Source organism: Solanum stenotomum, chromosome 3 (genome assembly GCF_019186545.1).
Source record: "Solanum stenotomum isolate F172 chromosome 3, ASM1918654v1, whole genome shotgun sequence".
Classification (NCBI taxonomy): domain Eukaryota; kingdom Viridiplantae; phylum Streptophyta; class Magnoliopsida; order Solanales; family Solanaceae; genus Solanum; species Solanum stenotomum.
Genome location: NC_064284.1, coordinates 63,254,592 through 63,273,833, shown reverse-complemented (window position 1 = coordinate 63,273,833; position 19,242 = coordinate 63,254,592). Strand labels below are relative to the sequence as shown.

General features: G+C 31.3%; 2 protein-coding genes across 3 annotated transcripts; one reads left to right on the top strand and one right to left on the bottom strand.

The window, feature by feature from the left end:
• Positions 1 to 2,220: 2,220 nt before the first annotated feature.
• LOC125860525 (vacuolar protein sorting-associated protein 28 homolog 2-like) lies at positions 2,221 to 5,928 on the top strand. The gene is made up of 3 exons (XM_049540507.1): positions 2,221 to 2,416; positions 2,555 to 2,584; positions 4,970 to 5,928. The coding sequence occupies exon 3, from the start codon at positions 5,061 to 5,063 to the stop codon at positions 5,688 to 5,690; it is 630 nt and encodes a 209-aa protein (XP_049396464.1). The 5' UTR covers positions 2,221 to 2,416; positions 2,555 to 2,584; positions 4,970 to 5,060; the 3' UTR covers positions 5,691 to 5,928.
• Positions 5,929 to 11,749: 5,821 nt separating this feature from the next.
• On the bottom strand, positions 11,750 to 18,425 carry LOC125859314 (homeobox-leucine zipper protein MERISTEM L1-like). Of its 2 annotated transcripts, none has more exons than XM_049539026.1 (13): positions 18,197 to 18,425; positions 17,064 to 17,234; positions 16,655 to 16,950; positions 16,230 to 16,347; positions 15,366 to 15,554; positions 14,468 to 14,911; positions 14,159 to 14,260; positions 13,776 to 13,976; positions 13,414 to 13,588; positions 13,052 to 13,323; positions 12,790 to 12,885; positions 12,324 to 12,687; positions 11,750 to 11,799 (listed from the first exon to the last, which is right to left on the bottom strand). In XM_049539026.1, exons 3-12 carry the CDS (start codon positions 16,888 to 16,890, stop codon positions 12,337 to 12,339), a joined length of 2,184 nt encoding a protein of 727 aa, XP_049394983.1. In that variant the 5' UTR covers positions 16,891 to 16,950; positions 17,064 to 17,234; positions 18,197 to 18,425; the 3' UTR covers positions 11,750 to 11,799; positions 12,324 to 12,336. The 2 variants fall into 2 exon arrangements, with proteins under 2 accessions (XP_049394983.1, XP_049394984.1); XM_049539027.1 differs by lacking the exon at positions 18,197 to 18,425 and adding an exon at positions 17,798 to 17,870.
• Between the last annotated feature and the right edge of the window lie 817 nt (positions 18,426 to 19,242).

The window sequence follows — 19,242 nt, the reverse complement described above, 5'->3', positions numbered from 1 at the left end:
CCCCCCCCCCCCCCCCCCTCCTCCGCGCAATTCTTTTTAAAAAATAATATTACATAAATTGATTCGAGAAATTTCATAGATTTTTTACTATTTATATTGCGCACTTATATTTTGTAATCAGATCAATGAAGATCCATGAAAGAACAATAACAATATTGGTCAAAACAATACTATTGGAATGGAGAACATGGTCTAGATAAAATATTTGAGTTTTCAATTAATGTTATGAATAATATTTTAAATCGCTTAAACCATCAAAGAAATTGAAAGGTGAGAGTGTGTTCTTAGATAAATGAAATTATATTTGATTTATACATATTCCAATCTTTGTGTTTGATTTCAAATATAATGAGAAAATATGTTATCAAAAATCTATTATCACTCCTGGTTACTTTTGAGTTCAAAAATATTGTCAACAAAATTCTCTTGCACCACAATGTCAAGAACAAATTTGACAATGGGGTCATTGTTGCAAGTGAATTTGGTTGATAATGTATTTGAAGTCATCCATAATTGAGGATGATGATAAGTTATGATAATTTATTTTCTTATGAAGCTGATGATCAAGTACGAGAATTGAATATATAGATTAGATATGATTCTACTTCTTGGACAACACACTCATTCTTGCTATTTCTTTTATGGTCATACGATTCAAAATATCATTTATAATATTTTTGGTAACTTATATATTATGTCTATACCACATTATTCATATGATTTACTTTGAAAGACCTACATAATCCATCTCACTAACATTATATGATTGCAGGGAGCTCCTACAATATCTAGGGAACCCCCCTCCCCCACCCACCCACCCACACACCTCCCAATCCTACATAGCTTTCAAGAGGAGAACTGCATGAGCTAAAGAGCGGGCTAAAATGAAGGAAGACAATTTTTGCACATATTTTTGAAGTCATGCCATTATTTGTTTTAAAGATAGTAGAAGCAGACAAAGTAGGAACTCTTTTTGTATGGCTTACAAGTTTATCACATACTACAGAACGTTGTAATAGTACTATTTCTAGTCTACCTCCTGAACAATTACTGGCGGCGTGGCCACTACCTTGAAATGATGCATATTAATTATTAATATATTATCCTTATTTAGCAAAAAAAAAAAAAGAAGAAGAAGAAGAGAAAATTTAGCTCTTAGGAGTCGTTTGGTAGTTGCTTGGAGTTATGCATGCATTAGTAATGTAAGGATTAGTTATATATGAAAGAATCTATGTATTATTTTATGCAAGCATTGGTTTTCTCACCTTCTATCAAACATAAAATAATACATAGATTTCCTTATAACTTATACATGTATTAGTTATGTGGATTTCTAAATGCAAGCCAAAACACCGTATTAATTTTATACATGAATAATTTATTTCCTAATCGACTACCAAACATGGTATAACTATGCATGATTTAATACTTGTATAACTTATCCTCAAATCAGCTACCAAACAACCCCATATTAGTCATTCCATCTTCTATTTTGCATACAATAATACATAGATTTTCTCACTACTTATATATATATATTAATTGTGCATGTTTCTAAATTGTCAACCAAACATCATACTAATTTATACATAAATAGCTTATTTCTTATCTATCTACCAAACGTCGTATACGTAATATACAAATTAATACTCCTTATGTCCCTAATTACTTGTCCAATTTTCCTCTTTTACTTGTTCCTTTTGACAAATCAAGAAATGACAATTTTTTTTTTACCTATTATACCCTCAATTAATTAATTTTGAAAAAGGTACAACTTCTTGAAAATTTTAATTTTTTAACTCACCCACTTCATAATTAATAGGGTTAAAAATGGTAAACTCATTATGTCAATCATTGTTTTCTTAATAGGTGTGTCAATTTAAAAGTAAACAAGTAATTAAGGACATGTGGAGTACATGAATAACTTGTTCCTATCCAGCTACCAAATGATCCCTTAGTTATCTGTGCGCTATTCATTTTAACGCCATGTTTTAAAGGCTTGTACTCCGAACTCAACGCCAATAATTCAATCCCTAATCTTTCTTACTCCTTCTAACTCTTTTTACTTGTCAAATTTTGACTTGACATACCTATTAAGAAAATAATAAAATAACATAGTGAGTTGTTAATATAAATTATTATTTTTTTAAATTCCACACGCAATCTATTAATTACCCCAAGCAAAAAAGAATAAATAAATAAAAAAGTAAGAAATCTTTCTCTCATATTTTTGGATGCCTGCAACACACTTCCCATTATTCAAAGCCGCGTCTTCCATACCTTCTCTCTTTTTTGCTCTGTACATACGTCTCCATCTTCTCTCTTTTTTACACTGTTTGATCTTTGCCTAATCATTTTTTCACCTGCTCAGATATTTTTTTGGTTCCGGTGCTTGCGATGTTGTTCATCTTTTGAGGTAAATTTTATTTGGGTTTTTTTTCAATTTAAGCTTGTAAATCCTTTTTCTTGTTGCTTGTCTTGTTTATTCTCGATTTGGGTTTTTCTGAATCTGCTTGGTTTTTGTTAATTTGGGGTTGTTTTTTCTATTTTGCAGCTCTAATATGCCATGTTAATGATCTTTGAGGTAAATTTCAGCTGGTTTTTTTTTTTTTTTCAATTTAAGCTTGTAATCGGTTTTCTTGTTACTTGTCTTGCTTATTCTCGAATTGGTTTTTTCTGAATCTACTTGGTTTTTGTTGTTTTGGGCTTGTTTTTAAATTCTATGGGAGTGTTTTTTTGTCTGTTTTGTAACTTTAGCATGTCATGTTAGTGATCTTTGAGGTAGATTTCAGCTGGATTCTTTCAATTTAAGCTTGTAATTCGTATTCTTGTTACTTGTCTTATTTATTTATTTATTTGGGTTTTTCTGAATCTCTTTGGTTTTTGTTGTTTTAAAATTCTACGCAAGTATTTTTCTATTTTGCAATTCAATCACACCATTTGTTTAGTTCAATATCGGCTGGGGTACGATTTCCTCCTTTTTGAGCTAAGTTTTGGGTTGAGTTAGGTCGAAAGTTCATTACTTTATCATGGTATCTTATATTCTCCACACTCTAGATGTCTATTCAGCTAACAAGGTATCGGGGTTGAGTTACACCGAAAGGTCTATTTCCTTATCAATAGATTTGTGAACCTTTTTTTAGTGTATGTGTGGAATGAGGGGGTGGGGGAGGGGTTGATTTCATACATTTCTCACTAATGGGTGGTTAATTTCATACATTTCTTGCTCATGGGTGTTTTTGGAATTTTGATATGTGTTTTTATCAAGTTCAACAATGCATTGATGCTTGCATTTATAATGTATATATATATTCATATTTAGAGTTGGATTCAAGATTTGGTCTCATGCATTTCTCACTAATGGGTGTTTTGGGTTTTTGATTTCTGTCTTTTGATCAAGTTCAATAATGCACTGATGTTTGCATCTATATTGTATATATTCATATTTAGAGTCGGATTCAAGATTTGAGTTCATACAGTTTCGCTAATGGGTGTTTTGGGATTTTGATTTCTGTCTATTTATCAAGTTCATCAGTGCACTGATGTTTGCATCTATATTGTATATTCATATTTAGAGTAGGATTCATGCTTTTAAGTTAGTGGATGAAGATAGCAATAGCTGCAGAGTAAATTTATGTATATCTGCAGCTGCAGCTGTAAATGCTTTCACTTTGCCCTGAATAAGGTTTCAGTAATTCAATGTGGCTGATGTTGAGGTTTCAGTAATTCAATGTGGCTGATGTTAATAGGAGTTCGTTGAGTTTCCTCCACTTTGCTGAAGTTTCGTGTGTTGTAGTTTCAATCACAGTGTGTCTAGGGATGTTATACTAGTGGCCATTGCCTTTTTTCTCATTTCCTTTTAATTTTGCTACTAAAAGCTTGAAGTTCTATTGTGCACCCTTGCATGAAGTCTCGTATTTCACGTGTTAAGACCTTCTCTTGAGAAAGAAGATTTAGAAGATCCAATGTGACGAGCTTAAGAAATAAACTTGCTGTAAAATTGATATATGAAAGAGGGATATGGGTGCAAGAGAAAAAAAGAAATAAGAAATGAGGAAATGCAAAAAAATTGTCTAATGAGTGTCAAGTATGTCTCTTATATGCTCATTCGTGTGAAAGTTGATTGAGATTGTTCGTGTGCTTCACTATACTCATGGAAAAATGGAGAAAAGACTTGCATAAGGTTTAAGTGGATTGATTTTGTTCATCTGATCATGATAATTCTATTTATCTGTGTGTCTACGTTCATTCATCTTGCTTCACATTACGCTGTCTTGAAATTGGATGGACTTCATAAAAGTAGGAGGGCCTTGGCCTTGGCAGTTAGGGTTTTCCGTCTACCTCCCCTGTCCCCCCTTGCTTCATCATTTCATTTCTCCTAATTGGCATTAGTTTATAGAAGATAAGACTGCCACATTTAAAGTTGTTATTTTCTGATTTGCAGGGTCATGGTCCTAATTGTTGTTATAAACTATAATTAAAATTGAGAAGGAAAAATCAGCTCTGATTAGTTACATCAACTTGTATTTTCTTATGTCATTAGGAAAACATAATTTGGAGATTCAAATATTTGTTGTATCTACTGATTTATAGAAATCATTCTCTAGCTAACGAGGGCCGAAGCAAAGCATCTTTCAACTTTCAGACATGTTAGGAATTCCCTTAAGTTTCTGAACAGACGCTCTTTGCATTTGTCAACAAAGCTGAGAAAGTTCTCACAACATATACAGTACTTGTGGGGCATGGGTGAAAGGTGTTATTGTCTACTATACGTTCTGATTGAAGATAACTATTACTTTTTCTCAATCATAGTGGAATGTTACATGAATATTAAGGATGTGTCTTGACCTTTGTATGCATATAGTCCCATAAGCTTAAAACTAAACTCATCTACATATCTGGTCTTTATGGTTCTAAGATTTGTTAGTCATAGCAGCAATGTAAATCTTAGGTTGTGATGTTTTTGCAGTGACAGAGATTAGCATCTTTGCGCGTGTCCCATTCTCTTCTCCAACCCTATTATAAAAGGTTTCCTAATTCAAATATACTTGAAAATTCAAATGGAGGTTAAGCTATGGAATGACAAGCGTGAAAGAGAAATGTACGACAACTTAGCTGAACTCTTTGCTATTATCAAAGCAACAGAGAAGCTAGAGAAGGCTTATGTTCGTGACATCATTTCCGGAGCTGAATATGAGACTGAGTGCCAGAAACTCATTGCTCAGTTCAAGACCCTATCTTCTACACTGAGGGATACTGTACCTAACGTTGAGCGATTTCATGACACGTACAAAATGGATTGCCCTGCTGCCCTAAACCGGCTTGTGACCTCTGGAGTGCCAGCTACTGTAGAACACCGAGCTGCTGCTGCAATGTCATCTGTGAGTTCAGCAGCTGTTGTGGCCGAATGTGTGCAGAATTTCATCACTGCAATGGACTCATTAAAGTTGAACATGATTGCCGTAGACCAGGTCCATCCCCTATTATCAGATCTGTCATCTTCCCTCAATAAACTATCGATTCTGCCAGTGGATTTTGAAGGGAAGACAAAGATGAGAGAGTGGCTTTCAAGACTGTCGAAGATGGGGGCTGCAGATGAGTTGACAGAACAACAGGCTCGCCAACTCCACTTCGATCTGGAATCATCATACAATTCTTTCATGGCATCACTGCCCACTGGTGGAAGTTAGCTGACTATATCAATAGGTGGTATGTTTGTAAATACCATTGTTGTTTTGTTTAGTAAGTTCATAACACATATTATTCCATCTTTAATTGGAGCGCTAGTGATTATCAGCGTAGATGAACCATGTTTATTTTGGGACTTCTTACATGTTATATAATTGTAAGATTGGTAGTAATACCATTTCCTTTTGAGTGGAGGGTTTATCGGGAACAACCTCTCTACCTGGTTTGCTTACATCCTATACTCCCCAGACCCTACTTGTGGGATTACACAGGTTATGTTGTTATTGGTTGTAGTATCATTTTAGATACTATGAACTCATTGTGGATAGCACTTCTATCAATCTATATGTTAAATGAGCTATATTCGTTAGTTTTGTTGATTAATTCGTTTCTCATTTTCTGTTTTGGGTTGTGAATTGTGATATCAAATTGCACGAGGCTTGCAAAAACGAGTTTGATCTTGAATAGTTAAATGATACTTGCATTTGCTCGCAGTCCATCTGGCTCGACATTGTTGATAGTTTTCTTGATTTATTGTTAGTATATAGTAGTTGATCTGTGTAAAGTTCACTGGAATTGCAGAAAAATATTGAACTATGAGCCTGTAACTCAAATCGAGGTGATGGGATTACTGGTTGGAGTCCGAGTTCAGAATGTATAGAATTAAAATTCTGGGTCCACCTCTGATTATAGCTTTCAATGTATAGAATCAAAATTCTGGATCCACCTCTGATTATAGCTTTCATTCATCCGAGCGATGCCGGCTTAATCTCATAAGCCTGAACTGTCATTTATCAATAACTTCATGGTAACATATTGAGTTTAGGTTTTGAGTCACTTTCATGAGCTGTGTATTTGAAACCTTCAAATATATATAGTCATGTTTGCAACTGCTTTCTTTGACATTTGAGTTGTTTTTTAACAAAAGATGCATTATTGCCTCTCAGTCTTTGACAAATAATGAGTTTTGAACTGATAATTTACAAGTATAAAAACTTAATACTAAGAACCATAAGGTTGAACCAATCAAATTTAAATCTTGAATTTGTTTGTCAATCTTGGTACTTTTTAATTTTACACGTATTTGAGCTTCTAGCTTCGCTAGTAAGGTTTTTCAAGAGTTGTCTAAAAGTGTTGAACAAAGGCCACATGCTTGAGATATATTATTACCACATTTTTTTGACAAAGCTTTTCAAGTGCTACCTAATATTAGTTGTGTCAGAATTAGAACTTTCACTATGGAGTGTTAAAATATAAATTAAGGAGTAAATCTTCTATGGAAGCTAATATATAACATATATGCATTAAAAAATTAATTATTTAATGAATTATATAATGTAATTTGCTGGTGGAAAGGTGTTAAGTCCCTTGTAAATTACCACTTGGGGAATCAATGAGCATTATTTCAAGAAATTCGTTATATTCAAATAAAGCTTTTGTTATTATGCCTAAACTCTAGAGAATCGGTTAATTTATTATTAAAACTCCAAACGTTTCTAGACTTCCATATCTATCGTATTACTTGGATCCACTGACTCTATATTTTGAATTCGCCTCGACACAACTCTGAGATTCTTCTCAGATTGTTTTCCTCAAATTAAATTGCTGTAGTTAACACAACCATATATTTTAAATACAATATTAACTTTGTATGTCCATATTCATTCTTCAAACAGTTTATAGCAGTTGGCTGTTTCATAAAAGTACAAGTTTATTATTTATTATATGTCATTAATAATAAATTCGACTGTCCCCAATTATTATATTAGTATATACTATAGTTTAAATAGTGTATATCATCAAGAAGTACTATACATTATGATTTTAACATTAAATATTTATTGACCTATCACGATTGTTTAAGTCATTAGAAAACTTATGATGAGTACCTACTTATATTGGTGGGGCGGAGCTAGACATCTGAATACAAATTCAGTTAATTCAGTATTTTTTGTTCAAATAATGTAAGAAAGTTATATTATAGTATACGAACCACTCACAAGATATACCATCGAAATCTTTTAACGAGAATTCTAAGATGAGGAAGTCAGATGTTTAGACTTCTCTGTATGACATTTAGTACAAAGAGGGTTATATCATATCACGATTGACAAATTATTGATTCGTGCTGATTGCTGAATTTGAACTATCGTAGACATATTGAGAAGTTAAGAATATATAAAAAAATGTCATAAAAAATTATTAAATATATATCAGTATTAAATCTAAAAGCAAATTTTAACACTTGAAATCATCATTCAAAAATTAAAAATCGATAAAATCAAAGTTCTGGATATTGCCTTTGTATATAAGTATCCTCTTTAATTAAATTCTTGTTAGGTTTGGAGTTAATGTAGTGGTTGGACATCACAAGACAAACGATTCATAAAAACTTATTTGCACTCAAAAATTTATAATATCAATTTTCAACGAATTATATTTATGATGTGTTTAAATACGTACCTGCAAGTTGAATTTTTACACCAAAACAAACAATAAAAAACTATAAAAATTTGTCTATGACAGATACATATTTTACCTTCATGACTTCATCGACTTGGTGTAAACACAATGTGAATATGTTTTTTCCTTTTTATGTATAAAGTTTATATTATCACTTAATTATGGTAATTGACTTTTTTTAATCTCAGTTTTATACTTAATCAAATAATATAAAATTAGTTATGAAACTGTCTAAGGATTTCAAGGCCTAACCAATTTTAGTTGACTAATGTACACTTCTTTTACGTGTTGTTTAGGGTTTGTCTGTAACAAATTAGCAATTTAATTAGGTTTTCTAAAATCAAAAGTCAAAATATACCAAATGACAAGTAATTATTGTAGAATCCTAGAAGGAATGCTTTAGTGTTTTGTCAACTACTATCAAAGTATTCAAATAATCACTTAGTCTTAAAATTGTCAAATTTTGCAATTATAGGCTCTACAATACTTAAATATTGTATAATTTTTTGATGGAAGAATGTTATAGTTGAATCCGATGATAAAGGATATATTGAATGTAGATATTGTTCCACTCTGATCCTAATTACTTGAAGTTATCTTTTAAATAACATGATAGTGTAATTGATTTTTTAATTAGCTTGACACAGGGATTAAAAAACAATAAATGATTGGGGGGTGGGGGTAATTTTATCAGATCACCCTGATTAAATAAAAGTCATTTAAATGTTGAAAAATGAATAATATTTAATAGTAAGATTAAAATAGAAACAATACGATAATTATTCATTGGACATCTAAAAATAATATGATGGACAAGTAAAAATGAAGTATACAAGCAACAAAGCCACCTTGCCACCCAATGCCCCCCCCCNCCCCCCCCCCCCCCCCCCCCAAGTTAAACTGGTGCATGTTGTGGTTGCACCAGGTGGTAAAGCATGAGTGTTTTGTATTCATTGAACAAAAACAAAGAGAGTATTATATAAAATACTTGCTTTATTTTATTTTACTTCGCTCCTATATTAAAATTAGATTAAATATATTAAGATTTCAAATTTTAAAGCATTATTAATAAATTAATTTAGTAAAATAGACTGTTAATAAAAGTTTTGAACATTTACATTGAATGCTAACTTCAATGAGTCAGAAATGGGAACCACAAGGATGGAGTAGTAAACTCACAGCTTTCATTAAATTATGACTGAATGGTGGATGCCAATTAAATTTAGTGTGTCAGACATATTCATAGATTTTCTGTTGATATTAATTCCTAATTACCTGTCTATTTTTTTTTTCCTAACTACTTATTCATTTTGAAAAATCAAGAAATGACAAAAAAAAATTTATCTAGTATATCCTCAATTAATTACTTTAAAAAATTTAGAACTTCTTAAAAATTTTAAATTTTTAATTCATCACCTTCATAATTAATAGGGGTAAAATGATAAACTCATTATGTCACTCATTGTTTTCTTAATAGGTGTGTCAATTTAAAAGTGAACAAGTAATTAGGGACAGATAGAGTAATTCATAAGTAACATTTATTATAGAGTAAGAATAGTTCGTGCGTTGGGGACTTGAAAAATTGTGCCTTATCGGAATGGTGATACTGTTAACGCATAAAATTGAGTGAGTTCTATCGTACATATTTATAGAGAAGCGAATTTTGTAGTTGATGGTGTCTCTATGATTGATATTTTAGCTAGGGGTGTGCAAAATCTGAATCGATCAATAAATCGAACCGAAAAAAATATTATTGGGTCATTGCTATTGGGTTATTGGGTTAATGAGTTATTAATGGTTTTATAAAAAAATTATTGGGTTATCGATTTGGTATCAATTTTTAGGGATCCGACTCCTCTCCATTTCTCTTCTCTCCATTTTCTCCAAGCTCCTACTTAGATGTATGACACTTGTATTACTTAAATATCAATGGTGCATATTTTTAAGTAATCAAATACCTTAATCATATGATTAAAAGGATATGTATTACCATTTAAATCTATCTAATTATTGCTATAAAAAAACCATCTCACGATTTTTTTGCACCATAGTTCAAATCATTTTTCGTTATCAATAGTTTTCCCATTCACCAAAAAAAAATGTTTCTTCATAGACTAAATTTCTATCAATTTAAACTAAACATTTAAATAAGTTATTTTACGATGAAAAATATTGTAAATCATAAAATAGATTTTTTAGCATTCAAATATTAAATAAAAAGTATTGAAAATTACTTTGCCATAAAATATCAAATAAAACTAAAAGTTAGACAAACTTTTCCAAAAAATAGATATAATTTTTTTTAAAAAAATGTATATATTTTTTATGGTGAGTTAAACTATAGAAGAACTCTTTTTATTTCAAAAGATTAATGCTATTTAATTGAAGTAAATCCATTTTTTCTCAAAAAAATTGGAAATGAATATTTTCTTACTAAAGTTGGGAATCTTAAATATCTTTTTTTAATCATGGTTAATTAGTATATTTCTTTGATTAAGAAAAATAATTAATCTAGACCTTTAATATTTAAGTAACATAGGTGTCATACATCTAAGTCGGAACTTGGGGAAAATGGAGAAAAGAGAAATGGAGAGGAGCCGGATCCGGCCTTTAATATTGGGTTATTGGGTAAACCGATAACTCATTAAGACGATAGTAAGTTACTACTATACCCTTCATAAATATTAATAATTTAACATAACTACACTATATCAGTACTCTACACTGTGGTCTACACACTTCACACATCATAGTACTTCTACTTCACATCAGAAATTTCATATTATGTTTTGGTTGTAACATGTTATTGTAGCCTTCATACTAAATCTACTCTTATTGATGCAATTTCTCATTATATTTCTTGTTTCACTAATCAAAGCATTTACAACTGATTTGCTTGTCTCATTGTATCGTATCAAATTGTTAGAGAAGTGATAAATCATATATTTATTTTATTAGCATTGTCTTATTGGGTAAACTGAAAACCGATAAAGTTGTTATTGGTTTAGCTTATTTAAAAATTAAAAATCGATAAACTGAATTGATAATACATAAAATCGAATCGAATCGACCAATTGTAACTAATTTTCTTCTTATAACTTTTACTAAGCTTGACTCAAATTTCTCATTGAACAAAAACAATATGAAAAACTAGCGCGAATATTCTTTTATCCCTAGTAATTTCATCTTCTTATTTTTAATTTTCTCCAAATTTCTTATTCACTCACTTAGATGTTCTTTCAGTTTGAAATTGAGGCATAATAATTGTTATCGTTGGCAAAAAAGGTAGTTCGTTTAAAATTGGTTTTAACAAGAAAACAATTTAAAAATGTACTCCATACCACATAGTAAAAAGCGAAAAACTTCATACCACATAGTAAAATGTGAATTTTTTTTGCTAATAACATAATTAGCTTCAAATTGAAATTTTTTTAAGCTTGATCAGGATCAAGTAAAATAAGGACTTGTTTGGTTAACATATTCAAAAGTTACATCAACTTGTGAAGTCAATACCCGAACCTATTACATTTGCATGCTAGCAAAATTTCCAATTTTTTGCTTCCTTTTTTCACCCAAACAAATCTCATATTTGCTAACAAAGGATTACTTTTGAGGTTCGTTCTTGACTCCTCCATCCTTCAAATCAACCTGCAATATAATATATTTATATTATCGTCAGTGTTATGTAGACAACCTACCTTAATACAAGTATTAGTTGACTACTTCCACAAGTTGAACTCGTGACATATATAGGTCACACACATACAACTTTACTGTTACTTCAATATTCCACTTCATAAAAACTATCGGTGTATATACATTAAACAAGTTACTCATCTTCTATACAATGATGGTGTATATATAACTTTTACACTATTAGATCACGCAAAAGTCAACTAGTACTAGTTGCCTAGTTAGTAATATACTGAAAAATATAACAAGTAACCTATAATAACATAAAAAGAAGTAGTATTATATTGAAAAATGACAGACCGATGCACAAACATGTTGTGTTAGTGGGGTCCAAGGAAGGACTGGACTCTAAGGGGTGTAATTTAGGCAGGCTACCCTAGTGGTTGCTTCCACAACCTATAGGTCACACGAGACAACGCTACTGTCACTCTGAGACTCTCCTTTTATATTGTCAACGTATATAAGTTAAAATAGCGTACCTTAGATATTTCATCAAGCATTGTCACAAGCTACAGCAGTTTTGATCCTTTCAACAGTGCATTTGATAAGACTATTGACAGTTGCAACAGATCCAAGAGAGAGTTTTGCAGTTGGGACAGAATCAACCAAAATCTGAAATGCAACTGTGAGAAGCGATCCATGAGTACCAACATCAATTCCTCCGCCACCATCTGGAAGTATAGCGAATCCAGATGGTAGTAGAGCAACATAGTCGGGATCACCACCACTCAACACAACATTCATTGCAACAATATCAACTGGAGCGTAAATAACATAAGATCCTGTTGAGTCTGTTGAACTCTCTTGGAGTATTAGCATGTTGCTCTGGCTCGAATTTCCACTCTGCATCAATAAACTTACAATCTTTTAGGTCACTACTAAAAACACGTGAAGTCAAGGTATTTTTGGTAGTGTCAATATAAATAAGAAGAAGGCGTTAATTACATTAACACGAAGCAGAGATACACAGTTTCCTGGATCGCGACCATTTGCTATATGTGCCATTTCTTGAACTAGCCCCCCATTCGAAAGTATATCCCACTGCACACGAATACTCTATGTATGGTCAATCAATCAACAACACAAAATAACAATTTCATCGTTATGAAAGTATAACTATCTTGAAATAACCGACTGAATCAAACCATTGATCACCATCAAAGTCAAATGAATGTATATTTTAGTTCGATGGACCTTATGATTTTACCTCACTTCTAGAGTTCTCATCGCGGAGAAAATCAAAGACTCTCTTGGGAGGAACAGGAAGCCAAAATGAAGTGGCTGCACTGAGAACAATCCCAGGAGGTCTCCCTGGATCATCAATACTTTTTCTAGTCATAACTCTAACATCATCAGCACCACTTCCAGATAATGTAGTCCATGTATGAGCCGTTGAGGCGCCAACACCAGCGCAAAAACTCATCACCAGTCTCTCAGCAAGTTTTAACATGCTTTTTCGGCCTTCAGGACTCGTTATGACTACAAAAATAAGTTACATTGTTAGAAAATTGTGATCGTGATGAGATTAATTATATCTCAATTTACATACTATATATATATTATATATACCTCCAATATCCCCTGTTGGGATGTTATTAGCCATTGCACTTGCTAGTCGTTCACATTGTCTATCCAACGTTGCTACCCAACGTTTAGCCCCAAACGCGAGGCCTGAATTGACAAGAGGTCTATAGATGTTATGAACACCTCTATCATCCACTTCAACGTGCTCAATCCATGTAACCTAGAGGGATAAAATGGTTACTCAACGAAACTCTAACACTTACTATGATTGCAGACAGATTCAGAATTATAACGTTGGTTCTAAGTTGAATATATGTAACTCTATTTATACAAGTATATGTACATATGTAACTTCTAATATTGAATCTGCCTCTATGAGCATTTTTAGATATTCAAAGTGGTTTTACCTTGGAGTAACCATTAGGTAATTCTTGAATTAAACAACCCGATGGCCTTCTTCTACCACGCGACACTGAAGTAGGTCGTAAATTGTCCAAGGAGACATCAACAACAGCCCATGTTCCATCAGCATGGTGCTTACAGTATCTCACAAAATAATTTTCGCGCGTTGGAACCAATGGTGAAGGGACCTGGAACTCAGCTGTCATCTAAAGATAAAAATGTAACAAAAGTACACGCCAATTAGAATATATCATCTAGAAATCATACATGTTACATTTGTTGTAGCAGGTAACATGTCTTATTTTTCAAGCCCAATTATGATATTTTTTTATACTGTCACGATACAGAAGTTAAACTCGATGAAAAGAAGTAGAATTTTAAATCATACCACTTGTAAAGCTCCATTGTAATTTCCAGCTACTCCAGTTGATAAGACATCTAATGTCAATGCTCTTGATACTAGTCCAGCAAAAACATTTGTCCATTGGTTCTGAATTCAATACCACATTATATAATAAAACATAGTAATAATTAGTACTAATAAAGACATTATTGAAGATCAAAAATAAATTTATTATAAAAAAGACAAGGTTAAAATGATCTTTTTTAAGGTGGAAATAAAATCCTGATAAAATTACACTTAACTAAAACACGAAAAAGCTCCAACAACAAAAAAATAAAAAAAGAAGAGTCGTACCACGTCCATTAGGATTTCAACTAAATTGATGTGATTCATAATAACAACAGCAGATTCTCGTGAGGCTTCAGTTGTTAGGCCCAAAGACTTAGGCCCAATGCCTCGAGGAAAAGTCCGTACATATTCCTCTTCACCTAGCGTCTCCATAGAATTATCTGGGCCTGGGCCTGTAATCCATAAGGGCTCTCCAGTTTGGGCCATTCTTACAAATTCTTCCATAGCTGCAACAGCAAGTTCAATGATCATGGGCTTATCAGCATCTATTGGGCCTGAAACTGACCTTAGAAGGTCACCAGCACTGTACATTTCTCCAACAAGGCCCGTTTGAGGCCCAAAACTACCCACACCGATATCGAGTGAACGGGTCGGGCCGATAGGAAGATTAGGATATGTAAGCATGGGCTTCCCAACATATTTTGCAGCAATTCCTGATATTCTATCAATCTGAAAGATAATAAAAACATAAAATAAGTTATTGTATAAAAAGGACAGCTTGATACACCAAAAACCTCGTGTATATGAACAAGTTGAGGGAAGGCCACAATTGAGGGGGTGTAATATAGAAAGCATTAGGGGTGAAACCAGAAACTATAGGTTCGAATTCTATATTTATATTTATTAATTTATTTGAAAAAAGATCCCTAAATTTGTAGAAAAATTAAAATTTAGAATATAGTTACTAACATTTGATGTGACTATCCTAGTATTTAGAAGACATAAAATTCAAACTCTAGTTTTGCCTCGGAGCAGCCTACCTGATGCAAACATTAGTATTTAATTCCACAACTCAAACTCATTATTTATAGGTGGCACGATAATAACTATGTTGTTCTACAAATATTACTATTTAACTACAAAATTTATTTATCGTATTTTTTGAACAGTGATATTGTGGTACCTCTTCTCTAAGACGAGCGTTCTCAATCCTCAAATGTTGCTCATCGAATGACATTTCCCCAATGGAAGCAGGCCCGCCACAATTCGGGCAGGTAGCATTGCCAAGTGCTTCTTTATACCTTATATTATCAGCACGAAGCTTCTCATTTTCAGCTCTCAATTCTGAGTTCTCATGGCGTTCATGTTGCGCCTACAAATGATAATTAAATACGAATTAATTAGACCACTAAATAAATAAAATAATAAAAGAACAATCTGATATGTACAAAGTATCGTACGTTCATGTAGAATCTGGAGAAGGGTTGCATTTTAAGGGGTGTGATACAAATATAGTCTACCCTAATGTAATTATTATATATCCACTCACTAATTAACTACTTTATCTTCTTTTTTAGAAAAAAAAAAAAGTCTTGAGTGCATAAAATTTCATATTCATGTAGGATTTGAAAAAGAATCGCATCCTAAGGAATACTAATACAAGTATTAATTACTGCTTCCACACTTCAATTCAATAACAATACACCTCAATATATAGTAAACAAGTTGAGGTGAACTATAAATATAAATTTTCATCATTTATTTTCTCCATTAAAGTTCGATACATGTAATCTTTGTATCAAATAAAAATAAAATAGATAATAAGTTAAATATATAAAAACAACAGTATAAATGTTAATCTCTTTTTTTTTTACTGAAATATAAATCTACGATAAATCCAAAATATTATTAAAGAAAGCAACAAGTCAATATCAAATCTGCTAATAAAATGAGATTAGTAATCTGAAAAATAAGACAATACTATATACTTAAGTAACCATTCAAAGAATTAACTTGAAAAATCGACTGAAAAGAGAAATGACCTTACCTTCATTTGAGTACGTTTGTTCTGGAACCAAAATTTCACTTGCAAAGGCTCTAACCCTAATCTTTTTCCTAATTCTTTTCTTTGTTTATCATCTGGATGAGGACACTCTTTAAAAAACCTGAAAAAAATTAGAAAAATATATCTTGTGAATTTTTATAAAATATTCAACCAAACTAATTTACGTGTAGTGTCTCATATTTTGTAGATAATATTCTGATAGTATAAAAGAATTTTAACATAATCAATTTGTCAATTATTTTTAAAAATACCACAACAATCTACTAGTAGAAAAATTAGTAGGCGTTTGAACATATATTTAGCTTAAATTTGAAAAAAAAAAAAACTTTCTATGTCCAAACGGCTCTAAAATTCTTTTGTTTTATACTGACTATGTATAAAAGTTATATATATAAAAGAGTACTTACGATTCCATTTCTTGAATTTGTAGTTGTGTATGACGATGATAACGTTTCTTTTTATTTGGACGTTGATTAGGATCAGCTTCTTGATCATCACCAGAAGGATTATTTTCCATAATATCTGCCATTGATTTGCTCTCAAATTCATCATTATCTCTAAGTAAATCCAAATCATTTTCTGGTGATTTATGTGACATATCAAGTAAATGATGGTGGCTCTCAAACATATTTGGCTGAAACATTTTTCACTTCTAAATATTACAAAAAATATATCCTTTCTTGATAAGCTATGAGTTTGTAACCTGTAATAGAAATAAAAATAAAATTGTAAGTACATTAATTAGTTAAATACTTTATATAAATGTGGATAAATTAAAAAAACAACTTAGGATAAATGAAGATTGACAAAACCTACTTGTGTTCTTTTTTTCGAGTTTTATGATATGTGTAACTTAAAGTAGAAAATCAGAATTCACAACGTCAGATATGTCATCGAATAGATGATAGTGGCTCTTATCAAACATGTTTGGCTGAAACATTTTTCACTTATAATAATATCCTTCTTGCTAAGCTATGGATTTGTTACCTGCAAAAACAAAACAAAAAATTTTAACATTTTAGTTACTATAAAGGTGGATAAATTAAACAAAACCTAAGGAAATGAAGACCAAGTTCTTTTTTTTTTAATTACACGATATTTATGATCCGTGTAACTTGTTAGCATATAAGAACTTATAACCTTTAAATTCTGGATCTGATTTCGAAAGTAGATAGAGAGAAAAAAAGAAAGGAATAATGCTAGTAAAAATTATATTAAATCGAAATAAACTCGGAATACTAGATATGATAAAGAATATGGAGAGTTAGTGAAGTCCTTCATGAAAACCCTAGAAAGACTTCTCCTTTTTGTATTTTGTTAGTTGTTGTATTTTTTTTGTTTTTTGTTTTTCTAAAAAACAAATGGGAAAATTTGACTTTTGGTTTTTGAGATGTCAAACAAAAAGACTTTTTTTCCACTCTCTCTCTCATGTCTGTTTTGATATGCCCAAAAAAAGGACTAAATTTGAGAAATTTTTAGGAAAAAAATAATAAAGAGAGTTGACACTCTGAGGACCCAAAGTCCAAAAAATGTCTTTCCCACCCCCTTACTTATGTTATTATCTTCAGATAACATCCACGAATATTTCTATAGAGTACTCCAACTTCAGCCATAATTTTCATTCTACATAAAAATAAATTAGTAGTCAAGATAAATAAGTGTTTGGACATAAAAAAAATATATTCATATAAATTGATAAGTGTATTTGAAAGTTGCAAATCAAGTTGTATTTTGATATGCATTTTTTTTAAATTCATCTTTAAAAAAAAAAAAAAAAAAGAGTCCAAGTTATGAACATATATGATGTTTTGTATTTATTTATTTATTTTGGTGAAAAAAAAAGTATGGACAAAGCATATCTAGAGCAATTTTTTGAACTAAATAAAACTTAGAAATTTCTCAAAAAGAAGAAGAAGAAGAAGAAAACATGAAAGTATATAGTAACTCACAATCTTTGAAGCCTTGCAAGTAAAAGTATTATAAGAACACAAAACCCTCTTGAAGTTTTTAGGGTTTAGATCTAACTTTTCAACCAAAAGGAAAAAAGTAAGTATGTAGTAAACAAGAAAACCACTTTTTGGTTTTCTTTTTTATGTGTGAATAGAATTTTAAGAAGAATTTTTCTTGAGGAAAAAAGGAAGAACAAAGAAAGGGAGATGAGAATATGGGAGAGAAAAAAAAAAGGGAAGCTAATAGAGAGATAAGAAGAAATGTGTGAAATAAAGAGGAGTTAATGTAGAGTGCATATAGAGGATGCAAATAGCATTTAATGGCGGGAGAGAAAGAGGTGATGGTGTTAATGATATTGTTGAAGAGAGAGAAACAAGAGGGAGAGGGGAGTGGGGAGGGTATGTATGTTCGATATTTGTATTGTGGTCCAACTAAATTCATATTTCTACATTACATGACTCATTTATGAGGCGTGCTCCTAACATGATTTTTCTTTACATTTTCAAGGACTCGAATTTGAGATATCTGATTAAGGGTAGAGGGATCTCAACCATCCACTACAACAAAAGAGACATTTAGTGGCAACAATATTTATTGACGTAAAAATATTTAGTGACAATTGAGTTAATATCATTGTAACTAGAATTGCTAAATCATGTAACAACATTTATGTAAAGTACAGATTATCAATATTCATATTTATTATTGTCGCTAATAATTCACACAATTTTTTTAATTTGTTATAGTGATCTCACGACAATTCATGTTGGTGTATGTTTAAATTTCTTGTATAAATATATATAAATAATTTATTTATCTTTTTTTTCTCCATTCCAATGTATGTTAGGTAGTTGTAGGGGCTCAAACCCGATAACTCTATTTTTAAATCTTGAAGTTGATATGATAAAATAACGTATTACTTATTCTTCTTATTAGGAATATGATAAAATAACGTATTACTTATTCTTCTTATTTCCTAATATTCATTTTAGAGTTTGTCTAGTTCAGATTCAGAATAGAAAATCTCATTTTGGACACTTAGGTA

What these genes read in the sequence shown, in the direction of transcription:
- LOC125860525 (XM_049540507.1), top strand. Translation starts at nt 5,061, where the DNA reads ATGGAGGTTAAGCTATGGAATGACAAGCGTGAAAGAGAAATGTACGAC.
- LOC125859314 (XM_049539026.1), bottom strand. Translation starts at nt 16,890, where the DNA reads ATGTTTCAGCCAAATATGTTTGAGAGCCACCATCATTTACTTGATATG. An exon ending in TTGAAATCCTAATGGACGTG is followed by an intron (nt 14,261 to 14,467) that starts GTACGACTCTTC and finishes TATTGAATTCAG; the next exon opens with AACCAATGGACAAATGTTTT. An exon ending in TACCTAATGGTTACTCCAAG is followed by an intron (nt 13,589 to 13,775) that starts GTAAAACCACTT and finishes TTATCCCTCTAG; the next exon opens with GTTACATGGATTGAGCACGT.